Consider the following 25,494-nt stretch of genomic DNA (forward strand, 5'->3'; position numbering starts at 1 on the left):
TGATTAATAATAATTTTTTGGGGTTGCATATTTCAGCTTGGGGAGCACTTGTGCAATATAAGTTACAGAAACTATGTGAAGGTTTTATGACTTGCTTTTTGAGAAAGGCAATATGTGCAGTAACTATGTTTTTCACACAATTATGGATTATCTGCATTTGCTAAATAATCCATCATCAGATGCATAATCTGCAGCCTTTAACAACAACAACAAAAAATGTGTCTAGCCCAAAAGCTTCAAATGTTACTGAAAACGCAGTAACGTGTGGGGCCGCCCAGTGAAATGCCCATTGCAAAGGTTAACTAGTCACCTTTCTGTTGCTTATTGCTATATGTGGGTGTTGAACTGGTACTAATGAGCTGCGACCTCTGTTCAGGCAGTGCTCACAGGTGTAACAAGCAACATGAGGGAGGAGGGTGTGAAATATAACAGAGAGTGGGCGCACTGGGTAACATAACGGAGAGCAGGAGGAGGGTGCCACGCTGGGTAACATAATGTAGAACGAGAGGAGTGCAGGGGGGCTGGGTGACATTACCTCCTCGTCAGCCCTCCCCGTCCCAGTCCTTACTAATGAGCATAGCTCCTCCCACCAGAAACTCCCAAGCAACTAAAAACCCATTCCTTCCCTCCAGGCCACACCCACACCCGAAGGCATATAACCATGTGACCCGCCCATCCACATCCTGTTTGTTTTTTCTGCGGAATTCATTTCCTGGCAACTTCGTTATGGGGAGGTGCTGGACCGGTGCCTCCTTTCGGGTGAGTGTGAAACGGCCTGCTGGGCGGCCGTTTGTTCCCCTGATGTACCTGTTTTTATTTTTTCATGTACTTTCGAGTCCCTGCTTTAGCGGGATCGTGGGGTTGGGGGGCCTTGACTACCTGGTGTGGGGTGGTGTCTCCCTGCTGTGGCCTCCCCTCTTCCGGGTATGTTCCCTGCCATAGCGGGTACACCCGGGGTGGGAGGGGAGGTGTGTTGGGCGCGGCTGGCCTCTCTGCTCGCCTGTGGCGTGGCGGTTTGGCTCCTACTTGGTGGTGTGTTTGGAGGCTGGGTGCTCGTATCGGGCCCGTGTTTCCCACTGTATGCTGCCATTTGGATTGTCCGGGAGTTGGGGGGTACGGATGTGGTGTGCCCTGCAATGCTTCCGGCTTTGAACTCGGTTACCTGGGTTCGGGTATTGGCGTTGCTTCAACCTCGTATGGTTCTGAGCGTTTCGCTTTTCCTCCCCCTCCTACCAAACGTAATCTGGAGTTTTTATGTGTTATGCTTGTGCTCGTGAAGAGCGCGCCAATACGTTTTTATGCTCTGGCCTCCTTTCGGTTCCCGTGTCTGTTTAGGGGCAGGTTCCTTTGATGGGTAGTATCTACTCTCTCTTTTGTGTCCTATTTTAGAGCTGCCTGTTCTTTCTATGTTCGTTTCATTTGTGTTTACGTTTTTAGGGGCGCCCTGGTGTTCTGATGGTGTTGGGCTGCGCCTCGTGACACATGCCTGGGGCCGGTGCTTTGGGGGGTCGGGACTCTGGGGCTGTGGTTGCATGTCCTTGGTTTCTCCCCTGGCCTCTTTTCCCTGCCGTGGGTCACTCTCTGCCCCTTAATTTGGGGCATTGCTTGTGTTTATGGCGGTGACCCGTGGTGGTGGCGCGTCTTATCTTCCTGTTGGGGCCTCCCCTCTTCCGGGTTGATTCTCTGCCCTAGCGGGTTCGCCCGGGGTGGGAGGGGTGGTTTGTTGTGCACAGCTGGCTTCTCTGCACCCCAGTGGCATGGCGGTCTGGCCTCCTTTCAGGTCGGTGTATGACGGTCTGCTTGGCGGCCTTTTTTATTCCCCCTTGGATACCTGTTTCATGTACGTTTGTGTCCCTGCTTTGGTGGGACCATGGGGTTTGGGGGAGTCCGGGACTCCCTCTTTCTGTCATGTTTGGTGTGGTATTCCATGTTTTCATGTCATTTGGAATTTGCCTATGTCATTTGGTATTGATACAGGTCACTTGGAATGTATATTCTTGATTTCTGTATCTGTTGCTGGGTGATCTTACTGGGTAGTAAGACATCTTTCATCTGTGGTTGTCCAGCTGTTCTTCTGGATATTATATCTACTTGGAACCCAACTTCTGTGTGGATATCCATTACTACATTTGGGCTGGCCTACTGTCCTGTTGGGGTGTGGCATTCCCTGATTTGCCCTTGTGGATCTTGCATTGCTTGATCTGGGCTCTAATTTCTCTGTTCTGTTCCCCTTATGGAGTTCTGTAGTTTGGGCTCCGCTGTAACGGGGAAGTGGTGGTCGCTGGGTCTTCCACTGCTCCTTCCATAGGGCATGGTCTGGATGCTTCTGCCGCGTGGGTCCGGTCTTGGTTTTGGGTGTGTCCGGGGGGCGTGCCTTCGTGGTGTTCTGCTCCATGCTCGGGACGCTTTTTGGGTTCCATTGGCCCTTGGTGGATGGTTGGTCGGTAGACGTTTCTCCATTCGCCTGTTGTTGGGGCTTATGGGCCTCCCTTTTCCTGGATCTCTAGCCTGGAGCTGTGGCTCGGTGGTATGTCTTGTGCCTGTGGTGATGGTGGATCTCACTAGTCATGGGTTCGGATCCTGCTAAAGGGGTGTGGGGGGAGGTTGTCAGTCATGCCTTTCCCCGGTTTCTGGCAATGAGGTTTCCTTTGCGGTGCTTTCCTGGGGTTTCCTGGCTGTGGAGCGGGTGGTTCCCAGTGGCTGGTGTGGCGTCTCGGTGCCTGGTGGTGTCCGTGGTTGCGGTTCCTTTTTCTCCTGTGGTCTTGCGGGATGGGGGACCTTGAGGCTGGCTTGTACTTCCTCTGGTTTTGCGGTCCGGGCTGCGTCTTGCCCTGGCTTTTGGGTCGGTCACTTCGTGTGTCTGTCCGTTTTTTCTGGGCTGGTTTGCTGGTTGTGGGTCCCTCTGCCTCTTTTTCCGGGTTGGGACTGCAGTGGCATTTCTGGGCAGACTTTTTTCTTTGAAACCCTTGGGGCGTTGGCGACGGTGGCTGGGTCCTCTGTGTCTGCTCGCTGGGTTTTGCCTTGGAGGACGGTACTGCTTGGGGGACTCCCTTGATGGTGCTTCCCTTCGCGGGCTCTTTACTATTTTGGGATCCGTGGAGTTGTGCGCCTGCTTTTGGGCGGCGTTTCATTCTGTTTTGGTGGCCCTGCCCTTTGGGGGTATGGAATGGGGCCGGGGTGTCCCTTCCTTCCTCTTGTCCCAGGGTCTACGGGGTGCTTCCTCTTCTTCTTGTCCCTCCTTGTTGGGCTGGGCTTCTGGCTGTGTTCTGTGCTGCCCCTTTTTCCCATTTCTCAGGCACTGTGGCGGGCTCTTTGCGCAGGGCTCGGGTCTCCTTTCTGTGGGGGCGGTGTTGTGAGTGCTTGTGTTTCGGCAGGGTCGGGGGGTGTACTCGCTCCTGTTTCGGTTCCGGGGCCCTTCTGGGGTCTGCTGTCCGGTGCTGGTTCTGGCGGCTGCACGCTTGTGTCTCCCTCATCGATCCTTCTGGTTCTCCGGGACACATTCTTCTTAGGCCGGTTCCCGCGGCTTCTTTGCCTACTGGGGGTTCCGGGTGTTCCCTGCCTTGGTCGGTGGGTTGATTCTTCCTCTTCTTTCCTTCCGGTTTGGGCCCTTTCAATGGGTGTTTGCTGCTTCCTGCGTCGGTTTGGAATGTGCTGCTGTGCGTGGGGTGGTTTCGGCTCCTAGGTTGGTGGGGTTTTCCTGACGGTGCCCCGCGGTCTCCGGTGGTGGTTGGGGGTTCGGTCTTCCTCTACTCCCCGGCGGCTCCATGTTCGGCGGCTGTTTCCTGCTGCTGTGTGGTTTGTCCTTGGGCCCGGTGGCTCTTGTTCCCCCTGGCGTGTCTTGCACTGGGCCTCTTGCGGGGCTATCCATTTGGGTCCTGAGAGACGTTGGTTCTCTGACCTGGGCTCTGGGGCTCTGTGGAGTGTTTTGTGCCTCTGCTGTCGCAGGCTCCCGCTGGACGGTGGGTTCATTTCCTGCCTCTGCTTTCTTGGTGTCCCATGGGGGTGTTGTGCCTTTGGCCTTGCTTGCCTGGGTGCACCTGATCTTGTTTGATGGATCTGGGGTTCTGCTGTTTCTGGCCTGGTTGGTGCCTGGTTGGGAGGTCGCCTGGGTATGCCGGGTGCTGTTGCGTTCGTAGGGTGCTTTCATGTGGCCCGGGGTGCTGTTGCTGCTCTTGTGCCTCTGGTGGCGCTGGCTCGCTCTGGTCTGGGGTTGAATCCTGATTGCCTGTGCTTTCAGTCTGTCCCTTGGTCGGTTTGGTTGGCCTGGCCTCTTTCTGCCTTGGTTCCCCTGAGGTTCGGGGGGGTCTGGTCGGACTGTGTGCTGGTGGTGTGTTTGGTCGTCCGCCTTTGTTGTGCTGGGATGGCTTCACTTGACGGTTCGGCTGTTCGGCCGGGAGGGGGGGGGGGGCATTTTCTTCCTTGTGGCCCCTTGGACTTTTCGTCTCCCGGGGGGTTTTTCTTCCCGGGCGGCTCTCCTGCGTGGGGTGTTTCCCTCCCTGTCCGAGTTATGCCTCTTGCTGTCCAGGTTCAGTGTCTCGTGGTTGGGCCTGTTTTGCTTCTCCGGGGAGTGCCTTGGGTTGAGGTTGTTCTCTGGTTTGGTCAGGCTCTGTCTGTGGGGTGGTTGCCCTGTCCTTCTGTTGTACGGAGGTCTGCTGTGTGCTTTTCCCCCGTTTGCGCTGGTTCCGTGGGTCCTGCTGCGGGTTGGACTGGGTCTGGCCTCGTTTGTCCTGGTGGCTCCGGTTTGGTCTGGGTGGCCTTGGCTCCCTCTGTTTTGGCTGACGGTGGGGCCTTGCTGGTGTTTGCCGGTGGTCCCTTGTTGTTTCCCCTATGTCTCGGGTGTCTGGTCCACTTGCGGGTTGGCTGTGGTGTGTCTGGACCTCCTGGCTTTGGGTGTTCTGGCTGAGTTTTTTCTCGGTTCGGGAGCCCTTCGCCTCTCCTGTCCTGTGCCTGTCATGGGGTTTTCTTTCCTGGATTGCTGTCCGACACAGGGTGTGTCTGCATTGGATTCCGGGGCTTGTCTTGGGTTTCTGGGTGATTGGCTTCAACTTGGGTCGGCCTGTATCCTCCCTGCGAGCTCTGTGGGCGGTTGGTTGGCCTTTCGGGGTTCGGGCGTTGGGCTGGTGCGCCCCTTGGCGTCCGGATGGTTGGGGGGTTGTTTCCTCCTGGCGCCGTTCTTTCGTTCCTTTGCTCCTTGTTGGAGTTTCTGGTTCTGCCTGTTTTCTGTCCTGTACCTCTTACTGGGGTTTGGGTGCTGCTGCTCTGTTTGGCGGTTGTGCGGGCTCTGGCGGTGTGCCTCCTTCCTGCTGTGCCTTTTTTTAGGGGGTGGTGTTCCCTTTTTGTTGCCTTTAGGCTGGCTGGTCGTGTTCTGTGGCCTTCTGTGGCTGCTCTCCGTCTGTGGCGGTGTTGGCTGTGCGGCCTGCTGTTGGGCTTGTGGTGTGTTGACGCCTGGGTCGGTTCGTGGTTCCTCGCCTCTGGGGTAGCTGCTCGTTGGGCTTGCTTCCGGGTTGGGGCTCCCTGGTAGTGTTCTGTGTGGATGCTGCTGGGTGTTCTCCTCATGCTGTTATGTCCTGTAGTCGTTGAGTGATATGTGGGACTGTGTCTCCTGGGTTTGGGAACGCTGGCTTGCGTTCTGCTCGGGTTGTGTGACTTTCTGCTTGTGCGGCTTGAGTCTGTTTTTCTGCTATGTGAAGCCGATTCTTGCTTTGGTATCTGCTCATTAGTAAGGACTGGGACGGGGAGGGCTGACGAGGAGGTAATGACCGGTTACTCACCGGTAATATTCCTTACTCCGAGTCGTAGCCCTCCCCGTCCCAGTCCTGGTTCCCATCCCTCCCTCCCTGTTCGGCTTCTTGTGCTTGGTAGTACAGGATGTGGATGGGCGGGTCACATGGTTATATGCCTTCGGGTGTGGGTGTGGCCTGGAGGGAAGGGATGGGTTTTTAGTTGCTTGGGAGTTTCTGGTGGGAGGAGCTATGCTCATTAGTAAGGACTGGGACGGGGAGGGCTACGACTCGGAGTAATGAATATTACCGGTGAGTAACCGGTCATAACGTACAATGGGAGGAGTGCGGGGGTTGGTGGCATAGCATAGAATGGGAGGAGTGTGGGAGCTGGGTAACAAAATGTAGAGTGGGAGGAGTGCAGGGGGGGCTGGGTGACATAACGTACAATGGGAGGAGTGCGGGTGGGTGGCATATCATAGAATGGGAGGAGTGCGGGGTTGGGTGACATAGCATAGAATGGGAGGAGTGCGGGGTGGGTGGCATATCATAGAATGGGAGGAGTGCGGGGGTTGGGTGACATAGCATAGAATGGGAGGAGTGCGGGTGGGTGGCATATCGTAGAATGGGAGGAGTGCGGGGGTGGGTGGCATATAGTAGAATGGGAGGAGTGCGGGGGTTGGGTGACATAGCATAGAATGGGAGGAGTGCGGGGCTGGGTAACAAAATGTAGAGCCCGAGGAGTGCGGGGCTGGGTGACATAACTTAGAATGGGAGGAGAAGAGCGGGGGGGGGGAGGTCTGGGTGACATAACGGAAAGCGCTGTGCAGGCAAAACCTAATCAAAAGAACAGCGTTTAATATCATCTTGGCTAATTTGGTCGGTGTTTAACATCATGCTGACGAATGCTGCTTCATGATGGAAAAGGCTGTTTATGTTTAGTACTGATACCCTTTCAGATACAAACTTAACTGTACTGCACCTCCAGAACATCTTTTAGCAAAATTAAGCAGCCCTGTTTTTTATTCTGTACAGTAAACTGTTTTCTGTTAGCATTAGAGACACCATGTATCCCTAGTGAAGAATGTCTGCTTGGGGTTTGAAACAAAAGGAAAAGAGTGTCAGTATAAAAGAGGCAAATGCATTAACTTGGTTTGTCTAGCGAAGGGTGGAGACAATTCCCAAGTGTAACCCTGTATTTACAAAAACAGTTTTGTATGAATCCTGTTCTGCCAACACTGCCAATCCAGTGCTTAATTTGTGCAAGTGAGGATTATACTGATGCCAACATTCTAAATGCCACAGAAATAAATGATTTAAATAGGCATTACATAGTGTACAGAAAACATGTATTTTAAAGAGAAGCTTGTGCTGTACACACCTTCATTTGTCAAAAATAACGGATCCTTCTTCTCAGATGTGTTAAGGAGCAAATATACAGTAGGTTGTTGAAAGCAGCAGCCTGTACAAAAAACATTTTCTGTGCTCAAGCCCAACCCTTGTCTGCAGGAATGTCTATATGCTCGTCTGTATGCAGCAATTACACTTGTTGACCTGACATGCGAATCATGTTAATTAGTAATTATTATAACAACGTGTGAAGTTTTTTAAAATATACACAGCAGTGCTATCCATTTATCAAGTTTACAGGAAGTGTGGTTGACATACTAGAAATGCTAAATATGCGCTACAGCTACATTTTGGGGTATAATGCGCTTTCTGAAAGATAACTTTAAGGCCTTCTAATTTTGTACATATATTACCATGCAGACGGGGCACAGAAAGGTAAAAACCTGTAAACTGGGCGTCAAATGGAACTCTGCGTATGTATTAATCAGTCTGACGTCGTTAGAGCCAAAAGGTGCTATGGGGAGATGAACAGTCAGTGTTGTTATTGGAACAAAAAGGTAAATGGCGTCACAAGCTCCCACCACATCCCATCCCTCTTGCCTGTAAAACAGTACAAATAACAGCGCAATGTTTGCACATGAAGAACAGGAAATAGAAGCCTACAACCAATAGAAACAAGGAAAAGTAAAGTGACAACCACAAGGACCAATAAGAAGTGAAGGCGGGATGTGAAGTGAGCCCCTTTTTGATATATTTAATACAATAGATTTCACAAGCACAGCGCAAGCACTCTGCAGGTGAAACCTAAAAATGGGGTTTTGAAGGAATGAAGAACAAGCAAAAAGTATGAAGTACACCGTCTGAGAATGCACTCCTGCAGTTATATTCCTGGCGAGGAGCATGTGGAACAGGAGAAGGAGCTCGTATGTTATGCACATCATGTGTGCACTTGCAAGGGATAAGGATTGTGCAGCAGTGCACAAGTGCACTAGGCAGCGGGTACCATAGAAGGGACTTGGTATGCTTATCACTGAGCAACTCATGACAGTAAAGGTACAACTTGGAAACCCTTTATGCTGTAGTTCAGGCAAAATAAGCATGAGGAATTTGCAATACCAAGGACAGTGCTTCAAGAAAGGTGACATGTTAACAGACGTGAGCACTTGTAGAGACATTCTATTGGACACATCACCTATTTCAAAAGACTGTACAAAGCACGCATCTTATAAGACCCCTCAGAGCACATCTCTGCAGCTTCACGAACAAGCACCGGCGGCAATAGTGTTTTCTTGCTTGAACCCCATCATCACCTGGTTACTGTGTCACTTCATTTGAGAAGCTTTTCCTTAAGGAGACACAAGCCTCTGCTAATCCACCTTTCACTCATCTAGAATTCTGATTACACATTAAAAAGGGTGGGAAGGGGTTCCATGGACGCCGAGACACTCACATGCCTATGGGGGGGGGAGTCACTCACTGCTCCTTCCTGCAGGGGAATCTCTGCCCCTCTTTTCAAGTGCAGACTAGCGGCCACCTCTCCAGTGGAAGAGACTCAGCAGCTGCAAGCAGATGGTCTGCCTTTCACTAACGCGCCGTCCCCAGTTCTATGGCATAAGCGTCGGTTCTTTCATTAACATAAGTGTAAATGGCAAAGGAATATGCACAAGTGCCATTTTACTGGAACGTGTTAATGAGACCTGAGTATGAATCACATCCACACATAAGTAATGTCAATAGATGGTGGTTTGACAACTGGATTGTAGGAAGGAGGTGTGATATATCTTAGACTCAAGTTCTTTCTCTGAGAAAACCACATTAAAGTGCATCTGCCTGCACAAAGGCAAAGTTAGTTCAGTGAAGGACAAGGACAAAGGGCAAACCGCAAACGGAAACAGAGCTAAAAATATAAGGCTTTGTTTGTATTCTGGAGTTTTATTTGGAAATGGGTCCCAGTGCTTAAATGAAAAGGCTTGAATACAGTCTTCTAGTAATAAACAGTGTCCCTGAGTACATGGTTGTGCCTCTATGAGCATAAGGCATGATGAACCATTTAACCCTACACCAAAACAACGCGGGAATATGAATAGCACTACATATACACATTTAAAACAAAAGTTAACACTAACAACCGGTCAAAAAGCGGGAAGTCGGACTTTGGGGCCTTGTCAGGGGTATGAAGCACAAGGCAAATGTTCGAATACAATACAGATTACTCCACAATACATGCATACCTGCACGGCCGGCAAGGGTCTGCACCCTAGCAACAATAATTAATATTGGTAAAGAAGGAAAATATCACCCCTTAAGAGTTTCAAGGCGCTGGCGGCCAATGGGGAGATTAAATGAGCTCTTGCCCAGAGTTCCATGATGCTGAGCTGCCACTGGAGATTGAACCGTGAGCCCCGCGCACCGGAGTCACCTGCTCTGGCCGCTGCGCCACACCACTCCCATACCATACTCAGCACAAGACCATACTTTAATAAAATATATATTTTGCTTCTACAGAGATAACAACAACAAACAGCATATGGCTTGCTGAAATTACATTTCCTGTTTGCCCCTCAACATCTGGCATAGTGACCATTACAATTTCACTGTGTGATAGATCCACGTGGATTGGTGCTCAGTCATTTTCCCCATCTGTCTAAGACTGATACCTCAATCTCAAATAGTTCAAAAGCGGTTTCCAAATGTCCTTGACGTCATTGGTAGCTCCTCTGCATAGATTTCCAGGTTTCCTTACAATACACTAGGCCCTTTATCCATTGCTCGGGCAGTGAGACTGCCCTGCTCTCCCAATTCATCGCCACCCTCCTCTTTGCAAGTAGCAATGCAATTTTTATAAACTTGCAAATTGTACCTTTAAGAAGGGGCGCTAAACATAGTAGACATGCTTGTAGGCTACATTGCAACGCAGTGTCAGTCATAGTTCGCAGCCGAAGTACCACTTCCACCCAGAACTCGGGCACTCAATGATATTTCCATGCCAAGTGTATGAAGTCTGTTCCCTGCACCCCGCACCGTGCATCAGACTCCCTAATACCATATTTGTGCAACCTAACTGGTGTATGGTAAACTTGATGTAGATATTTGAAATGAATAATGCGAAGGGTGCCATTCGCCTCAGGGCATCTGTAGGCTGGCAGCTGGACTCCCATTCTTTCTGTGAGAGCTGGGGCTGAATCTTCTTATTCCAACGGGCTAGGCTTCTATCAGTGGCTGGAAGATTTTCGTGCCTCACCGCTCTGTATAACGTTGTGATTATTTTGTGACTTGTGGGACTTACTAGTAGTGTCTGCAGTGATTGTAGTGTCGGCGGCTCGTCTGGAAAGGTGTGGTAGAGTGCCTGTACAGCCACCCAGAGTCTGTGGTATGTGAACATGAACAGTGGTGTATTATTTTGTATGTATTGTAACTCCTCTATTGTGAGAAATTTACCATTCGGGAACAAATCTTGCATCTTGTCTATACCTACTTGATGAACAGAGCGCATAGCCCCCGCTTTCTGCATGAACGATAGTGCCTCATGATGCACTAAGGGGAGCCTGGGGGCGTAAAGTGGGAGTTTCACTGCTGAGCGCCCTATAGCCTGCCAGGCTGCGATTATGCAGTCAATGGTGTTGTATTCAGTGTTGGGTGTTCCCCGTTTGGAGTGTGACAGGATGCTTCGTAGAGGAATTGGGTGCGCATCTCCATCTTCCACCGCTACATGTGGAGTAAATGCGTGAGGACTGTACCAGTAGTGCACATATTGTGCTTGAGCGCAGAGATAATATGAATACAAATCTGGTACATTGATCCTTCCCTTTTTGTAGTCCAAAATAAGTGTATCCCAACCCACCCAGGTTGCCCGCCTCCCCACACCAGTTTCACCAGTTCAGAGCGTATATTCTTAAAATAATTGACTGGGCAGTTTGATGGGTATGTTGCTAAATAGGTACAGAAATCATGGAGAACTATTATCTTAATAAGTGCTATTCTGTCTGTAAGCGACATCGGCAGCCAATCCACCTGGACACCTGGTGTTCTAGCTTGCTATGTGCAGTGCCATAGTTTTCCCTCACTACTATTTCTGGGTCGCGATTAATCCATGTCCCCAAGTACTTCACAGGGTCAGCAAACCTCTCGAGGGGGAACTCCAGAGCCTGCAGAGTAGTGTTCTCAGTCAAAGACACTATGAGCAATTTGTTCCAATTTATGCTGAGTCCCAAGAAGCACCTGAATCTAATATATTCCCACAGAATTGGTACAAGGTACCTCTGTGGCTCCCTGAGGAACAACACCATATCATCGGCATACAGCGAAATACTGACAGGCCACAGTGTAAAGCGCAATGCTGATTCTCTGTGACGGTACCTGATGATGCAGGCCATAGGCTCCAGCAACACTGAAAATAAGAGCTGCGAGAGAGGGCACCCTTGCATTGTCCCTCTGCAGATCCGTATAGGATCTGATGTCAGTCCATCTATCTTGATACACGCAGTTGGATTGGCATAAATCAACCGCACCCATCTACAATAGAACTCAGGGAGCCCTATTTTTTGCAATATCTCGAATATGTAACTCCACTTAATGGAGTTGAATGCCTTGGCAGCATCTAGCATGACTGCCACCGCTTGAAGGTCAGGGTTTAAGACGTGATACAAGGCAAATATCGTGGGCAAGTTGTGTGACGTAGATCCTTCCCTTATAAAAACAGATTGATACGGTAGGACCATATTCGGCACCAAGGGCTGGAGTCTAGTAGCTAGTATCTTTGCGAAAATCTTTGCATCTATGTGACAGTGGGCGGTATGATTCACATCTCAATGGTGACTTATCTTTCTTTAGGAGAGTAATTATCAGGGCTTCTCTGAGTGTGGATGGTAACCTGCCTGTTTCATAGGTCTCTACATACATGTCCAACAAGTGAGGTACTAACTTGTCTGCAAATTCTTTGAAAATTTGCTTGTGAATCCGTCTGGCCCCGGCGATTTCTTGTGTGGGAGGGCCCAAATTGTATCACAAATTTAAGCCACCTCGATTTGTTGGGATAAGTAATCCTGTTGTCTATTTGACAGCCAGGCAAGTGCAATATCAGCTAGGTGTTCATCTAACCCGCTCGGGTCGGCACTGCCCCTTGAAGTGTACAGGTCTGCGTAAAACTTCTGGAATTGCGCAACGATTGCATTGCAGAGTCAACAGTGATCTGTGCTTTACTGCGATGGTCATTACTCGTCTTTGTTCTAACTGCTAGGTTGTGTCCTGGCCTACCACATTCCCCGTACGCTCGCGCAACATGTCTCTTTGACCGGTATCTCACCTCCCCCGCCACCAACTCATTGTATTCTAACACTAAGGGCCAGATGCATCAAAAAATGTTTTGCGATTCACTAATTGAGAATCTTTGTGATTTGCAATTAGGGAATCGCAAAACGGCATGCATGAAAGGGAGCAATACACTTTCTGTGATTCCTAAGGGGTCACAAATGACCTACCTCATGAATATTAATGAGGTAGGTCGCAATTTGCGACCCCCGAGAAATCGCAAAAATCACAGGGATGGTGGCCTGCTGAAATCAGCACACCACCATGTCTGTGATTGATTTTAAGTAAAGCAATGCTTTCCTTTGTTAAACAGCCTGTATTCCTTGAAACGAGATGCTTTACAAAAAGAAAAAGTAAAAGTTTTCTTTTCATTTTTTAAGAGGAGGCACGCCTGCTCTAAAAAATGCTCATATGTTGTATACAATAAATACAACAGTAGGAAAAATGTTGGATAGCAAAATAATTAAACTTACTATTCCCACTCGAGTGAGTGCAACAGTAGGGAAAGTGTTGGATAGCGGAGGGGTAAAAACTACTATTCCTACTCCAAAGAGTGCAACAGTAGGGAAAGTGTTGGATAGCAGAAGGGTAAAATATACTATTCCCACTCCAGTGAGTGCAAAAGTAGGGTAAATGTTGAATAGCGCAAGAACTAAATGTACTAATCCAACTCCAGTGAGCGCAACAGTAGGGAAAGTGCAGGATAGCGGAGGAGTAAAATTACTATTCCCACTCCAGTGAGTGCAACAGTAGGGAAAGTGCTGGATAGCAAAGGGGTTCAAATTACTATTCCCAATCCAGTGAGTGCAACTGTAGGGAAAGTGCTGGATAGCAGATGGGTAAACATGACTATTCCCACTCCAGTGAGTGCAACAGTAGGGAAAATGTTGGATAGCGAAGGGGTAACAATTACTATTCTCACTACAGTGGGTGCAACAATTGGGAAAGTGTTGGATAGCAGAAGGGCAAATATTACTATTCCCACTCCAAAGATTGCAACAGTAGGGAAAGTGTTAGATAGCAGAGGGATAACATTTCTATTCCCACTCCAGGGATTGCAACAGTAGGGAAAGTGCTGGATAGCGGAGGGGAAGAAATTACTATTCCCACTCCAGTGAGTGCAACAGTAGGGAAAGTATTAGATAGCGGAGGAGTAAACATTACTATTCACACTCCAGTGAGTGTAACAGTAGGGAAAATGCTGGTCAGAGGAGGGGTAAAAATTACTATTCCCACTCCACTGAGTTCATCAGTAGGGTAAGTGCTGGGTAGCGGAGAGGTAAAAATGATCATTCCTACTCTAGTGAGTGTAACAGTAGGGAAAGTGCTGGATATCAGGGGGGTAAACATTATAATTCCTACTCAAATGACTGCCAGAGTAGTGAAAGTTTTGGATAGCCGAGGGGTAAAAATTACTATTCCCCCTCCAGTGAGTGCAAGAGTAGGGAAAGTATTGGGTAGCGGAGGGGTAAAAAGTATTATTCCCACTCCAGTGAGTTCAACAGTAGGGAAAATGATGGATAGCCGAGAAACAAAAATTACTAATAGCATTTAAACAATCGAAAAAAATTGAATAATCTTAAAAATAAATCAACAATATTTTAAAAATATACAATTAAATAATATAAAGATAAAAAGAACACTTATTACGTTAATTAAGTATAACAAAAAAGTACAAATATTACATCATATAAATTAATAAATAGATTTATAAACAATATTTCAATATAATGAGCAAATATTAACCAACAAATTATTTAAAACATAAAAGTATTTATTTTTTTCTACTCTATAACACCACACCAATAAAAAAAGACTTCAACAGTTTTTATTTACATTTAATTCCATAATTAGCATAATAAAAAATCATTAAAAAAATGATTAATAAAAAAGATAATAAACTTTCATTGAGTACACATTATTTAACACTATAATATCCACAACACACACCTACAATTAATAACACAATTACCATAATTAATGACTAATTAATTAATTTAAATTAATAAACGAATCACTAATTCATCAATGAAAAATAAATTACTTCCCACCATTTACACCTATAAACACCACAAGACACACCTAAAATTAATTACACAATTATCATAATTAATTACTCATTATTTAGTTTAAAATTAATTAACTAATTAATAATTCAGCAATAAAAAATAATTTGCTTCCCACTCTTCCCACCATTTACACCTATAAACAACACTACACACACCTAAAATTAATTACACTATTACCATCATTAATTACTAATAAATTAATTTAAATTAAATAACCATTTAATAATTCATCAATAAAAAATAAATTATTTCCCACCCTTCACACCTATAAACACAACACACACCTAACATTAATTACACAATTACCATCATTAATTACTAATTAATTAATTTAAATTAATTAACAACTAATTAATAATTCATCAATAAAAAATAAATTACTTCCCACCCTTTCCACCATTTACATGCATAAACACCACAACACACACCTAAAATGAATTACACAATTACCATAAATCATTACCAATTAATTAATTTAGATTAAATAAAAACTAAGGGGCCCATTAGGATGACGGGCGGACTTTGTCCGCCAGCCATCCCATCGTAGAAAGTGACCGCCCGCCATAAGGGCGGGGTTCTTGTGCCTGCAATTATGATACGCCCGCCACAGTGGCGGGCGCATCCAGCATTCCTGACATTGTGGCAGGAAGGCATGCTGTGCACTTCCATGCGCAACATGGCAGGCACTGCATGGCGCCTGCCATGTTGTGCATTGAACTGCTGTGGGGTACCATTGGTACCCCCCTTGTGCACCTCCCACCCCCCCGGAATCCCTGGGGGCCTGCAACGGGCCCCCATAGCAGACTCTACATGCCTTTCTGTGGCGTCAATGCCGCCACGGAAAGGTATTGTAAAATGCCCATTCTAATATGGCTGGCTGTGTCTGATAGACACCGCCACCATATAGAACCCTTTTCCGCCCGGTCAACATGTCGACCGGGTGGAAAAGTGGCAGACGGTCTTTCCGTCCGCCGCAGACCCCCCAGCCATAATAATATGGAGGGGGGGTCATTCCGGAACAGATGGAGGGCGGATCGACCCGCCAGGCCGGCGGTGGCTACCGCCGGTCTGGCGGGGGCGATCCGCCCGCCATCCTAATGGGGCCCTAAATATTAAATAATTAATAATACATTATTTTACACATTTAACACTACAACATCACATGTAAACAAATATTATTAAATAAAAATGATTCAATTCATTTTATATAATCAAATTATTTCCCATCCGATTCCCCTATAAACCCACAACCCGCTACGGATCTGAAAACACAAATTTCAAATAAAAAAATAACTAACAACTACTAAAAATAATCAATACATTTTATATACTTCAATTACCTCCCACCCTATACCCCTATAACCCCACAATCCGCTACGGAACTAAAAACACAAAATTCTAATTATTTTTTTTCCATAACTACTAACATTTTAACATATAAAATAAAAATACAAAAAATTCTTATACAAAAAAATAAACATCACACACATAAAAGATATACTAAAATAAATAACATTAATACAAATTTGATATTTTTAACAACTATATTTTTGCAAACGATATTAAATACTTCAATATTTTTTAATCAATATTACTTACCTGAAATCGATATTCTTGACCACGAGAAGTTGTTTGACGATATTGCTGACCCACGATATTTTGTCACGATATTTGTGCAATTTGATATTTTTTACTCAATATTCTGTCTCTGCACCATACTGTCCATCACACTCAATCTGCAGCCTGGCCGGGTACAACATGGCGTAGGTGATATTCGCCTTCTGCAGTTGTTTCTTTACCATCTGGTACTTCTCGCAGCCTGCACTGTAGCCGTAAAATCTTGAGTGCGACTTGGAAGCCCTGGTAAGTTAGATACCCATTGTCCCGGACCTGGCGGAGGATCGCGTCCCCGTCCCGCTAGTTGTGCAGTTAAGCTATTACAGGGCACGGGGTGCACCTGGGGGTGGTCTCGCCACCAGTGATCTGTGGGTGTGTTCAACCACCACTGCTGATGAAAAACGTTCCCAGCCAAACAAATCAGTGAGCTTCTGCTCCACATACAGCTCCATTTTACCAGTGTTCGTTGTCTCCGGTATGCCAACAATGCACCTAATGCTGTGCCATGAGCGCGCCTCCAAGTCTCCATGCTTGGCTTGAATAATACTGATGAGCTTTTCCATTTCAGTGCATTTGCTGGTCGTAGCTTGCACATTATCCTCCACAGTGGACATTCTCTGCTCCACAATTCTGGAGGCATGTTTATCCAGTTTAGCCACCATGGAGTCCATGCCCTGGTTTAGGGTATCCATCTTGCTATCGATAGAGAGAAGGCTTTGCAGCATATCCTGTAGCGTCACCTCAAGCTGCGTGGAACCCTGGGCTACAGGATCTTGCTCCGAGTCGCGCTGGTCACCGTGTGTTGATTTCAGTGTTTTCTTCACCTTGAATGTGAGCCGAGGCTGACCCTTCTCAGGCTTGCCCATTGTGTCAGCCAGTCTTCCCTCCTGATCAGAAGTAGTGGTGTACGTAGGCCGGCCAGGGGCCAGTGTCCGCTCTCGCACCTTCCTGGGTCCAGCATTCCCACACAGAGGATGCAGGGAACAGAGATTCAGGCCTCTTGATCAGAACACTTTACTTGCTCTCTGCCTCAGACACAGCCAGCAGATCATAACATGGGCCCAGCTCCCTCTGTCGGTGAGCTTTGGTCGTGGATAGTGTGCTACTCCAGCCTAGCACATTCCATAAGTATTTTCCTTTTGCATCAGCACCACCAGCAAAATTATCTTGGGGGGGGACCAACTCAGTGCTTGACCACCTCCCCCTAGGAGACCCGGAAGCCCTTCACTGTGACTGTTGTCAGGGGGGAGCTTCGGCAATATCACTGTTGCTCCCTGCTGTATAATCTTGGCCACACTGCAGTCGGGCAAAATGGCGCCTCCACCCGCAGGCCGTTTAAAGTACCCTTGGGCCACACTGCTCACGCCAGGATAGTTCACCAGAGTGCATTGCCAGTGCAGCTGCCCCGCTGTTCCTCCCTGGGTCATCAGCAGCGCTTGATTTCACCGCAGTCGCTCCTCTTGTATTTACTTCTCGCCTGCGGTCTCCTCTCCCACGAAGGCCGAGCCCTGCCAGGCAGTTTCAGGAAGCGCAGCACTACCGGCCACGTCGCGGCCCACACATCCGGTGCTCTTCATCACAGGTAGGCCAAGGAGTGAGTCGCCACTTCCCGGTGCTAGTCGCGGCCTACACCAGCGCACTGCACCCCCAGGCTGAGACCCACAGGCTGAGTAGCTGTTTCGTGCTCACCGTCTAGCGCGCTGATCGGCGTCCGACTCAGAGGCCCAGGCCCGACACGACCCACTGCACACTACGCCTAGTCACAGCCTCGCCACATCAATCGCAGATTTTTCAAGGTGGCCCTATGGAAGCGGGCACTCACTGCACGCTTGAAACATGATTTTTGTAGCTGGGAATGTTGGATTGGCGGATTTTAATTGGATAATGAATGCCTGGCCAGTGGAGCTGTACTTATGTGCAGCCATCTTGCTTCGGGCTCTCTAGCGCCCCTCTACAGTGTCCACACAAAATAGCTACCTACACTTGAGCTGAACTATGTGGGATCCTTGGACTAATGGAACAGATCACATATAGCCTATAATTAGACCAAATTACTTACATTGGTATTAGGGAACAGACGTAAATTGCGAGAGCACCAACAACTGGCCATGCAAAAGCAATGAAATCCATCATACTCTGACAATCCTAAGGAATTAATACATTCAATGACTTATGTGAACATGATACCATGTTTGTAAAGCATTGGCAAAGCTAATAGATCTGAGGTTGGCTGCCAGCATGTTGGCTTTGCCAGTGCTTACTTTGTTTCACCATTGCTTTGCAGAAATTAATTGTAGGGGGAGTTGCTAAGTCTTGCCAATATAAAAAAACAACTAAAGTTACAGTGTGATTGAAAAATGTGCAGGGTTCATGCACACTTCAAGCAGCAAATGTCCCTTCAGCCTTTGACTACAGGCTTATTTGGCGAATAATCAATGAAACGGTACAGTAGAACAGCAGTACTGCATCCTTGTGATGGACTCTACAAGTACTTGCGCCTAATTAAAGAGGGACTTTGGTATATGCAAACTTTTCATCAGTCTGAAATCCTCCCTGAACTCCCCCAAAAATGTCATACTCTCTGATAATATTATTCATAAAGAAAAGTGTGTGCCATGTATACACCATAAAACACTTCATTTAACGTCACGGAGAAGGGTCTGCGACCTATGGACATGCAGACTCTGGCATGACTAGAAACAGTTCTGTAATTATCATAGAATGGAATAGCATGTAGTGTGAAGTATGACTGATGACAAGCTCTCTGCATTGGTCAAACTGAACTCTATGGGGCCTATTAGGAAGTCCGCCCGCCACCCTTGCGGTGCTGGGACCGGCCGCCAGTGGTGCGGTGGTCGCGCACAGCAATAAGGATGCCACGGTGGTGGTTGCATCCCCCATCCACAACATTGTGGCGGGCGGTGCACACAACCACCCGCCACAATGCTGTGGCTGCACTGTGTGCATTTCCATGCACAATGTGGCAGGCACAGTGCGGTGTCTGCCTTACTAATATGGCAGGGGGGGAATTGGCATGCGGGCGGAGGAGAATGTCCAGCAGATCGCCACCACCATGCAGGCGGGGGTGATCCGCCCGACATTCTAATAGACCCCTATGTGTTCCAAGAATATTTGCTCTTTATTGTTCTATTGCATGTAAACAACATATGTTAATGCACAATAAAGTCCGACCTATTGGCTTTGATATTGCTTCCTGCTGTTTTTAGTTGTGCCTAATTATGTAATTTCATTGTATGCTATTAATAATCTTAGTTGTTTGAGGTTGCGTACTTTTGTTCATAGTGTATTGCTAACTACAATTATATTTCGTAAATATGTTTGCAACTGAGAAAAAAGGTAAAGAAGGCATTGCACTGTGGCCTGTTCCATTAGAATAATATACTGAAGGGTTGACCAATCTGAGATTAGGATGAGCCTTGCCATTTCGTTGGCCCAGCTGGTTACAAGGCTCCTTACAAGGCCTCCTTAAAGCACATAATATTGATTTTGAACACTTAAGCTCCCATTGAGAAAAGTGCCTACCGCAAGGTGCAGGGATCAACAGGAGGGCACTATAGGTGCCCCCTCCGCCTCCAACTGGAGGCCGTGCACCAATGGGGGCCCTGCAGGGGACCCCAAACATGCTCTCCGACATGGTTTCCATGTCAGACAGGCCGGCATGGAAACCATGTCAGAAACCGTGATCGTAATCTCAAGGATGGAGAGACCCACCATTGAGATTACTTGCCGCTTCCCAACTGGCTGACAGGCTCTCCGAGTCTGTCAGAAGCCAGCCAGAATGACCAGCCAGTTTACTTTCCACCTGTCTCCAACATAATAAGGCAGTCGGAAAGTAAACTGAGAGGCCCATTACGATGCAGCCCTAAAGGCTCTGACCACACAGGCCGCCTCGTAATCCACCACTTCGTGTAAGTACCCCTAGAACTCCTCCCTCTGCGATCCACCCCCAATACAAATAATTATATGTAGTAATGTGTCTTTAATAGATTGCAGAGTTTAGAAGATTTATGTAATTTTATATTCTGTGAGTGTTATAATAGAATGTATTACAGTCAGACGCGGTGTAGCAGTGGATGTGGTCACACCTCAACACCTGTGCTGTCCGAGGTTGTCAATAAATTACAAGAACAACTTCCATGAAAAAGTACTTGTCTCTAATGATATTGGGTATGATCATAGATCAGATTTGTGTAATGATAATGCAATTTCCAGTTTGCCTGCAAATCTGAATTCTTCTACTTGCTTGCACTGACAGTGTTAGCAGTTTTGGTAGGAACGTTGTTAAACCCAGGAAATTTGAAGACTACGTTTGTGTTACCTATATTTGATTTAATCTTATTTTATGTTTTTATTTTGTTTGTTTTTTTGTTCATTCTATATAAGGGGAGGATAGGAGTATATTTTTTAATAAAGAAGAGGGATGTGTAGTAATGTGTCTTTAATAGATTGTAGCGTTTAGAACGTTTATGTCATTCTATGGGACAGATGTAGATAATTCTGTTTTACCGATGCATAAATACCGAATTTTACCGATTCGGTATTTATGAATCGGTAAAATAGAAGGGGGGATTTAGGTAGAATCGGTAATTGAATTACCGATTCTGTAAGAATCAGTATTTACCGAATCGGTAAATACCGATCCGAATCGGTAAAATAGGGCTACCTTGTCACAGATCAGTAAAAGAAAACACGCACCTTTGAAAACAAATGTGAAATAAAAGGAAACATGCATATATTACTCAGGTTCACACGTGATGTTTTTGAGAAATTCGTCCGTTATTTTCCAGTTTCCGATGTCCCCTTTGACAAAGCCCGCAATCATGACAAACAGCAGGACCAGGACGTTGACGGCCGTGAAGACTTTGTTTACCCAGGCAGATTCTTTCACTCCAAATGACAGAAGGCCTACAAAGGAACGCAACGATGATTAGTTTTACATTTTGTTATTATTTTGGTTTTAGTGTAGGCATTTGATAAAGTGGGGGCCGAGCTCTAAGCAGCAGGGCGTGTTTTACGACGAACATTCCGTCAGTAGGCGTACCTCAAACACTAAGGGGCACATTAGGATGGCGGGCGGATTTTGAGCGCCCGCCATTCAGTCGTACAGAGGGACCGCCCGTCATAAGGGCGGGGGTCCCGTGCCTGCTATTAGGATGCGCCCGCCACGCCGGCGCATCAAGCATTACTGACATTGTGGCGGGCAGTGCACACAGCACCGCCCACCAAAATGCCAGGAAGGCATGTTGTGCACTTCCATGCACAACATGGCAGGCCCTGCGAGATGCCTGCCATGTTGTGCATGGAACTGCTGGGGGGCACCATAGGTACCCCCATGTGCATCCCCCACCCCCCTGGAGTCCCTGGGGGCCTGCAACGGGCCCCCCAAGCAGACTTCCCCTGCCTTTCCGTGGCAGAAAGGCATTCCCAAAAGCACATTGTAATATGGCAGGCGGTGTCAAACAGACACCGCCACCATATTGCAGCCTTTTCCTCCCGGTCGCAAGGCGACCGGGGCAGAAATGCGGCAGACCCCCCCAGCCATAATAATATGGCGGGGGGTCTTTTGTACAGGGATGGCGGGCGGATTACCCCCGCCGGGCCGGCGGTGACTACTGCAGGCCTGGCGGAGGCAATCCGCCCGCCATCCTAATGGGGCCCAAGGTACTGTACAAAGAAACGTTGGGCCTGTGTGTTTTATGAATCAGTTCGACAAACCAGAGTTGGTACTGGCTCCTAAGACTTACTCATGCATTTCAGGAGTGCTATACTAATAAATCACAGTACAATCTTGAATTGTTGTTTTATGAGTATGGAATCTGTTTAGAACCACAAAGTTAGAAAACTGCGACTTTGTGAAGGTGGGCAAACTTTCCCCAGCTTTGACAAAGTACACTTCATCTTTTTTTACCTGCAGCCGCATATGCGTTCTGAAAAGGCTGGATTGCAGGGTGTAGGAAATTGCCCACAGTCTTCTTAGCCAAGAGTGGCAGTGGGGAACTTGTGCGGCACCATTTATTTATTTATTTATTTTAAAATTTATAAAGCGCGACTTATACCCATGGGTGTCTTGGTGCTGTAACTCTGCTTACTGTCTCCATGATAAACATTAGCGGACTTCAAAAGTGGTAAAATGAAAATTATTGGTCAAACAACCAAGTTTTCAGCAATTTTCTAAACTGAAGTAATGAAGGTGAAGATCTAATCATCATCGGAAGGGTATTCCAGAGTCTGGCGGCGGTGTTCGTGAAACATCTGTTACCCCAAGTGACCGTCCTGGTCCGTGGCACTGTCAGTTGGTGCAGATGTTCAGATCTAAGTGATCTGTTAGGTTGATAGAAAAAAAAAATCCATCCATAAATGCTGTCTTGCAAATACAGCATGAAATAGTTGTGTGCCTAGAAACATGCATACAGAGACTTTGAGGCTCTCCAAGGGCCACAAGCCTCATGAGTCTTCCCACTTCCATTGGTACTCTTGCCATAGGCCTTACATGGCCTCAGCTGCAACATTCGCTCATACATACACTTTCTCCACTTCCTGTCCCTTTGCTTTTTTATATTATACAATGTACTATTTTTATATGCGCTGATTCAGTTTTACAGTTCTTCGTGAAGGCAGCTGTCACAACCAAGAAACATTAAATAAACTTTTCCCTGCGTTGCCCTACCCAAAATATCAGACAATTTGAGTTGGGATTTTGTTTTAGAGGTCTGCCTGGCACTATCAGGCTAACCAGGGTGCTTGGAGAAAATGCCTTTGCAAGAAGCAGGCGCTATAACCTTTGTCGCATTTGTTGCAATAGTGTTTCTATTACATTGGGGGGCAACTTCCTCAGAGGCGCAATCAAAAAGGTGCTTCCCATCAAACTGGATAACAATTGCCTATTCCGTAGTATTCCGCATGCGAAAATAGGATGTAAAACAAACATGCCTAGAAGAATTAACACTGCAAGGCTCACCATGTGCCTCAAATTGGCAAAGATGTCAAGATGTTGTAAAGACACTCAGGGATGGGTGGTAATGTGCCATCCATAATGCCCCGTTCACCCATCCCTCAGTTCACAAGCTACATTTAAAGGTGGGGGCACCACAGTGTTTCCAATGGTGGAGATGCTGCAGCTACCCAGGCAGGAACACAGTGAGAAACAAATTACATCTTTACACCCAGGATCTGGAACAACATGCTGTCTCCATATGGACAACCCCAACAATGAAGCGGCTTGTGAGAGAGCTGAAGATGCATTTCTTTAAAGAAAACTGCATCACGATGCCAACTATCTCTCCTATCACTAGTCGACAGTGAGGTTCTCTTTTACCCGATACAGCACTTCGCTGCCTTTCGGCTAGGCTTGTGCTATACAAATACTACATACATACTGCATAGAACTCAGCAACTGGCATGTGGCGGCCACGGGCCATCATGGAATTCGAGCCCCCCTCCTATGTATTGAGGGCTTCCAGTGCTACTAGGACAGTGTTTTCCTGCCAGGGGCCGCATGCACAACATGTTGTTCCTAGGCCGGACAACCTCACACTTGTGCTCCATGCACTGAGGGAAATCTCCCAGCACATTAGGGGCATTGATTATTCATTTTTCTAAAAACGCCCCCAGTTTCAAGGCTTGTTTTTGAAAAAGAAAAACATTGCCATGTTGGGCGCTTGGATTGGCACTGGGCCAGCAAGGCAAATACAGAGCTTAAAACGAGGTTCTTAATTTCCACTTTTGACATAATTCACATTACACTTTTGTTACTGGTCTTTGGGGATCAGTATACTGAATTTATGAGTTACTTTAAGTAGTATGACATGCTTGAAAAGAGAACTAGCTTGGGGAAGAGCCAATAGTGGAGTAACGCATGCCTGCTCCTGGGCTCCTTGCAACCTTTGCCATGGGAAAACCTGGGCTTCCTCGTTTTAGAGGGCAGTGGAAGAAGGTTGATAGCAGATACTACTTTGTAAGAAGAATGGGATGAGTAGCAAAACAGGTGGTGGGTGATATTTCATAAATATGAGCAGGGGGTGCACACACTCCTGGATAGTCCAAAGATTAGAGAAAAGATTAGAAAACATTAATTTAGAGAGGTAAATCAACTTTGTGCGTGCAAACAGTGTATCGCTTGCTGATCCAAATGCATAACTAAAGCCTTCGCATATGGGAAATTTCATCAAGCCCTATAATAGTACATTCAGAGAGACACGTATCCTTTTCATTTTGTCGCACTTGCAAAGACAACAAATCTGTTCTACCCAGTTATTGTCGCTGGCGGCCTGATAAATGTGGTAATGAAGGTTTTCTCTAAAAGTAGTCTGTACACCTAATTTTGTGTTATTTTTGCTGCTTAGGATTAGAGTTCACAGCAAACTAAAATTCCACCCCTTTTAATATGGTGAATATGAAGCTAATCACAGTGCAACATGATTTTGCTCTGAAGCTATTTGTTTATACATCATATTATCTATTTTGTCTGATAACATTTGTTAAAAAACTTAAGTGGCATTGTAGAATCAATTCTAGAACTTCCTGGGCACTCATACAAACATCATGGGGACTTATGTATCAACACATTTCCCCATAGACACAGAATATGCAAAACCCTTTGATATATCTGGCCCTAACCCCTTCAGGAAGGGACTGGGTCCATTTGCATTTGTTTGGTAACAAATTAACATTGGCTCTCCCAGCTTGATGTAACAAACCTCGAAGAGGTCAACTTAAGCAGGCACCACTGTGATTGGAGGGAAACTTCATGAGCCGCATTACGCAATGTAGCCATGAAGCAGCATGCAAGGACTTTCCAAAACTAGTAGATCAATAAATATTACATCAGCCCTAACGTCCATTTTACATAGGGGCTTCATAATGAAAGCATTCTGCAGGGGGAATCACATGGGGTTCCTCGTCCCCAGGGATGAACCACACATTACACTACTTGTGAGCACTATGATAACAATGTGGGCTTCCAAATGACAAGACTTTTCATATAAGACTCCTTTTTGAACAGAGATCCTCCTCTTTCAAATTATCCATACACACTTCTCATTGCGAGACTTAGGCAAGAACAATATTAGCCCGCTATTTACCTGACAGAAGTAATATAAGGAATACAGCAAAGAAGTCTGGGTATTCTGCCAGGCCAGTGGAATTCATTCTGAAGTAGGTTCTGAAAAACTGGCCAATCTGCTTGCCGAGAAGCTCATCAAAGGTCCCGCTCCATGCCCGCGCCACACTTGAGGTACCTAGAGAAGATGCAATATAAAACAGCTTCAAGCTTAGTGCAACCAAGAAAGTAACACAATGATAAACAGAAGTATTTCCCCTAACACAGCTGATAGAGAAAGGGGAGCAAGCTTACTGATCAAGGAGTAACTGGAGACCATCATATACGATGATGTAATGGATGAAGGCATGAT

The 25,494-nt window shown here is 46.8% G+C and overlaps 1 protein-coding gene across 2 annotated transcripts in view; it reads right to left on the reverse strand.

The window, feature by feature from the left end:
* Nucleotides 1–25,494, reverse strand: part of SLC7A2 (solute carrier family 7 member 2) — a 511,922-nt gene that overhangs the window by 118,114 nt on the left and 368,314 nt on the right. For both annotated transcript variants that reach the window (XM_086962584.1, XM_086962583.1), the window contains exons 3-4: nt 25,165–25,320; nt 20,824–20,989 (exon numbers count right to left, since the gene is read on the reverse strand). In XM_086962584.1, the coding sequence (XP_086818710.1) occupies nt 20,824–20,989; nt 25,165–25,320 (322 nt within the window). The remainder of the gene's footprint in view (nt 1–20,823; nt 20,990–25,164; nt 25,321–25,494) is intronic.

Source organism: Lissotriton vulgaris, chromosome 3_1 (genome assembly GCF_964263255.1).
Source record: "Lissotriton vulgaris chromosome 3_1, aLisVul1.2, whole genome shotgun sequence".
Lineage (NCBI taxonomy): Eukaryota > Metazoa > Chordata > Amphibia > Caudata > Salamandridae > Lissotriton > Lissotriton vulgaris.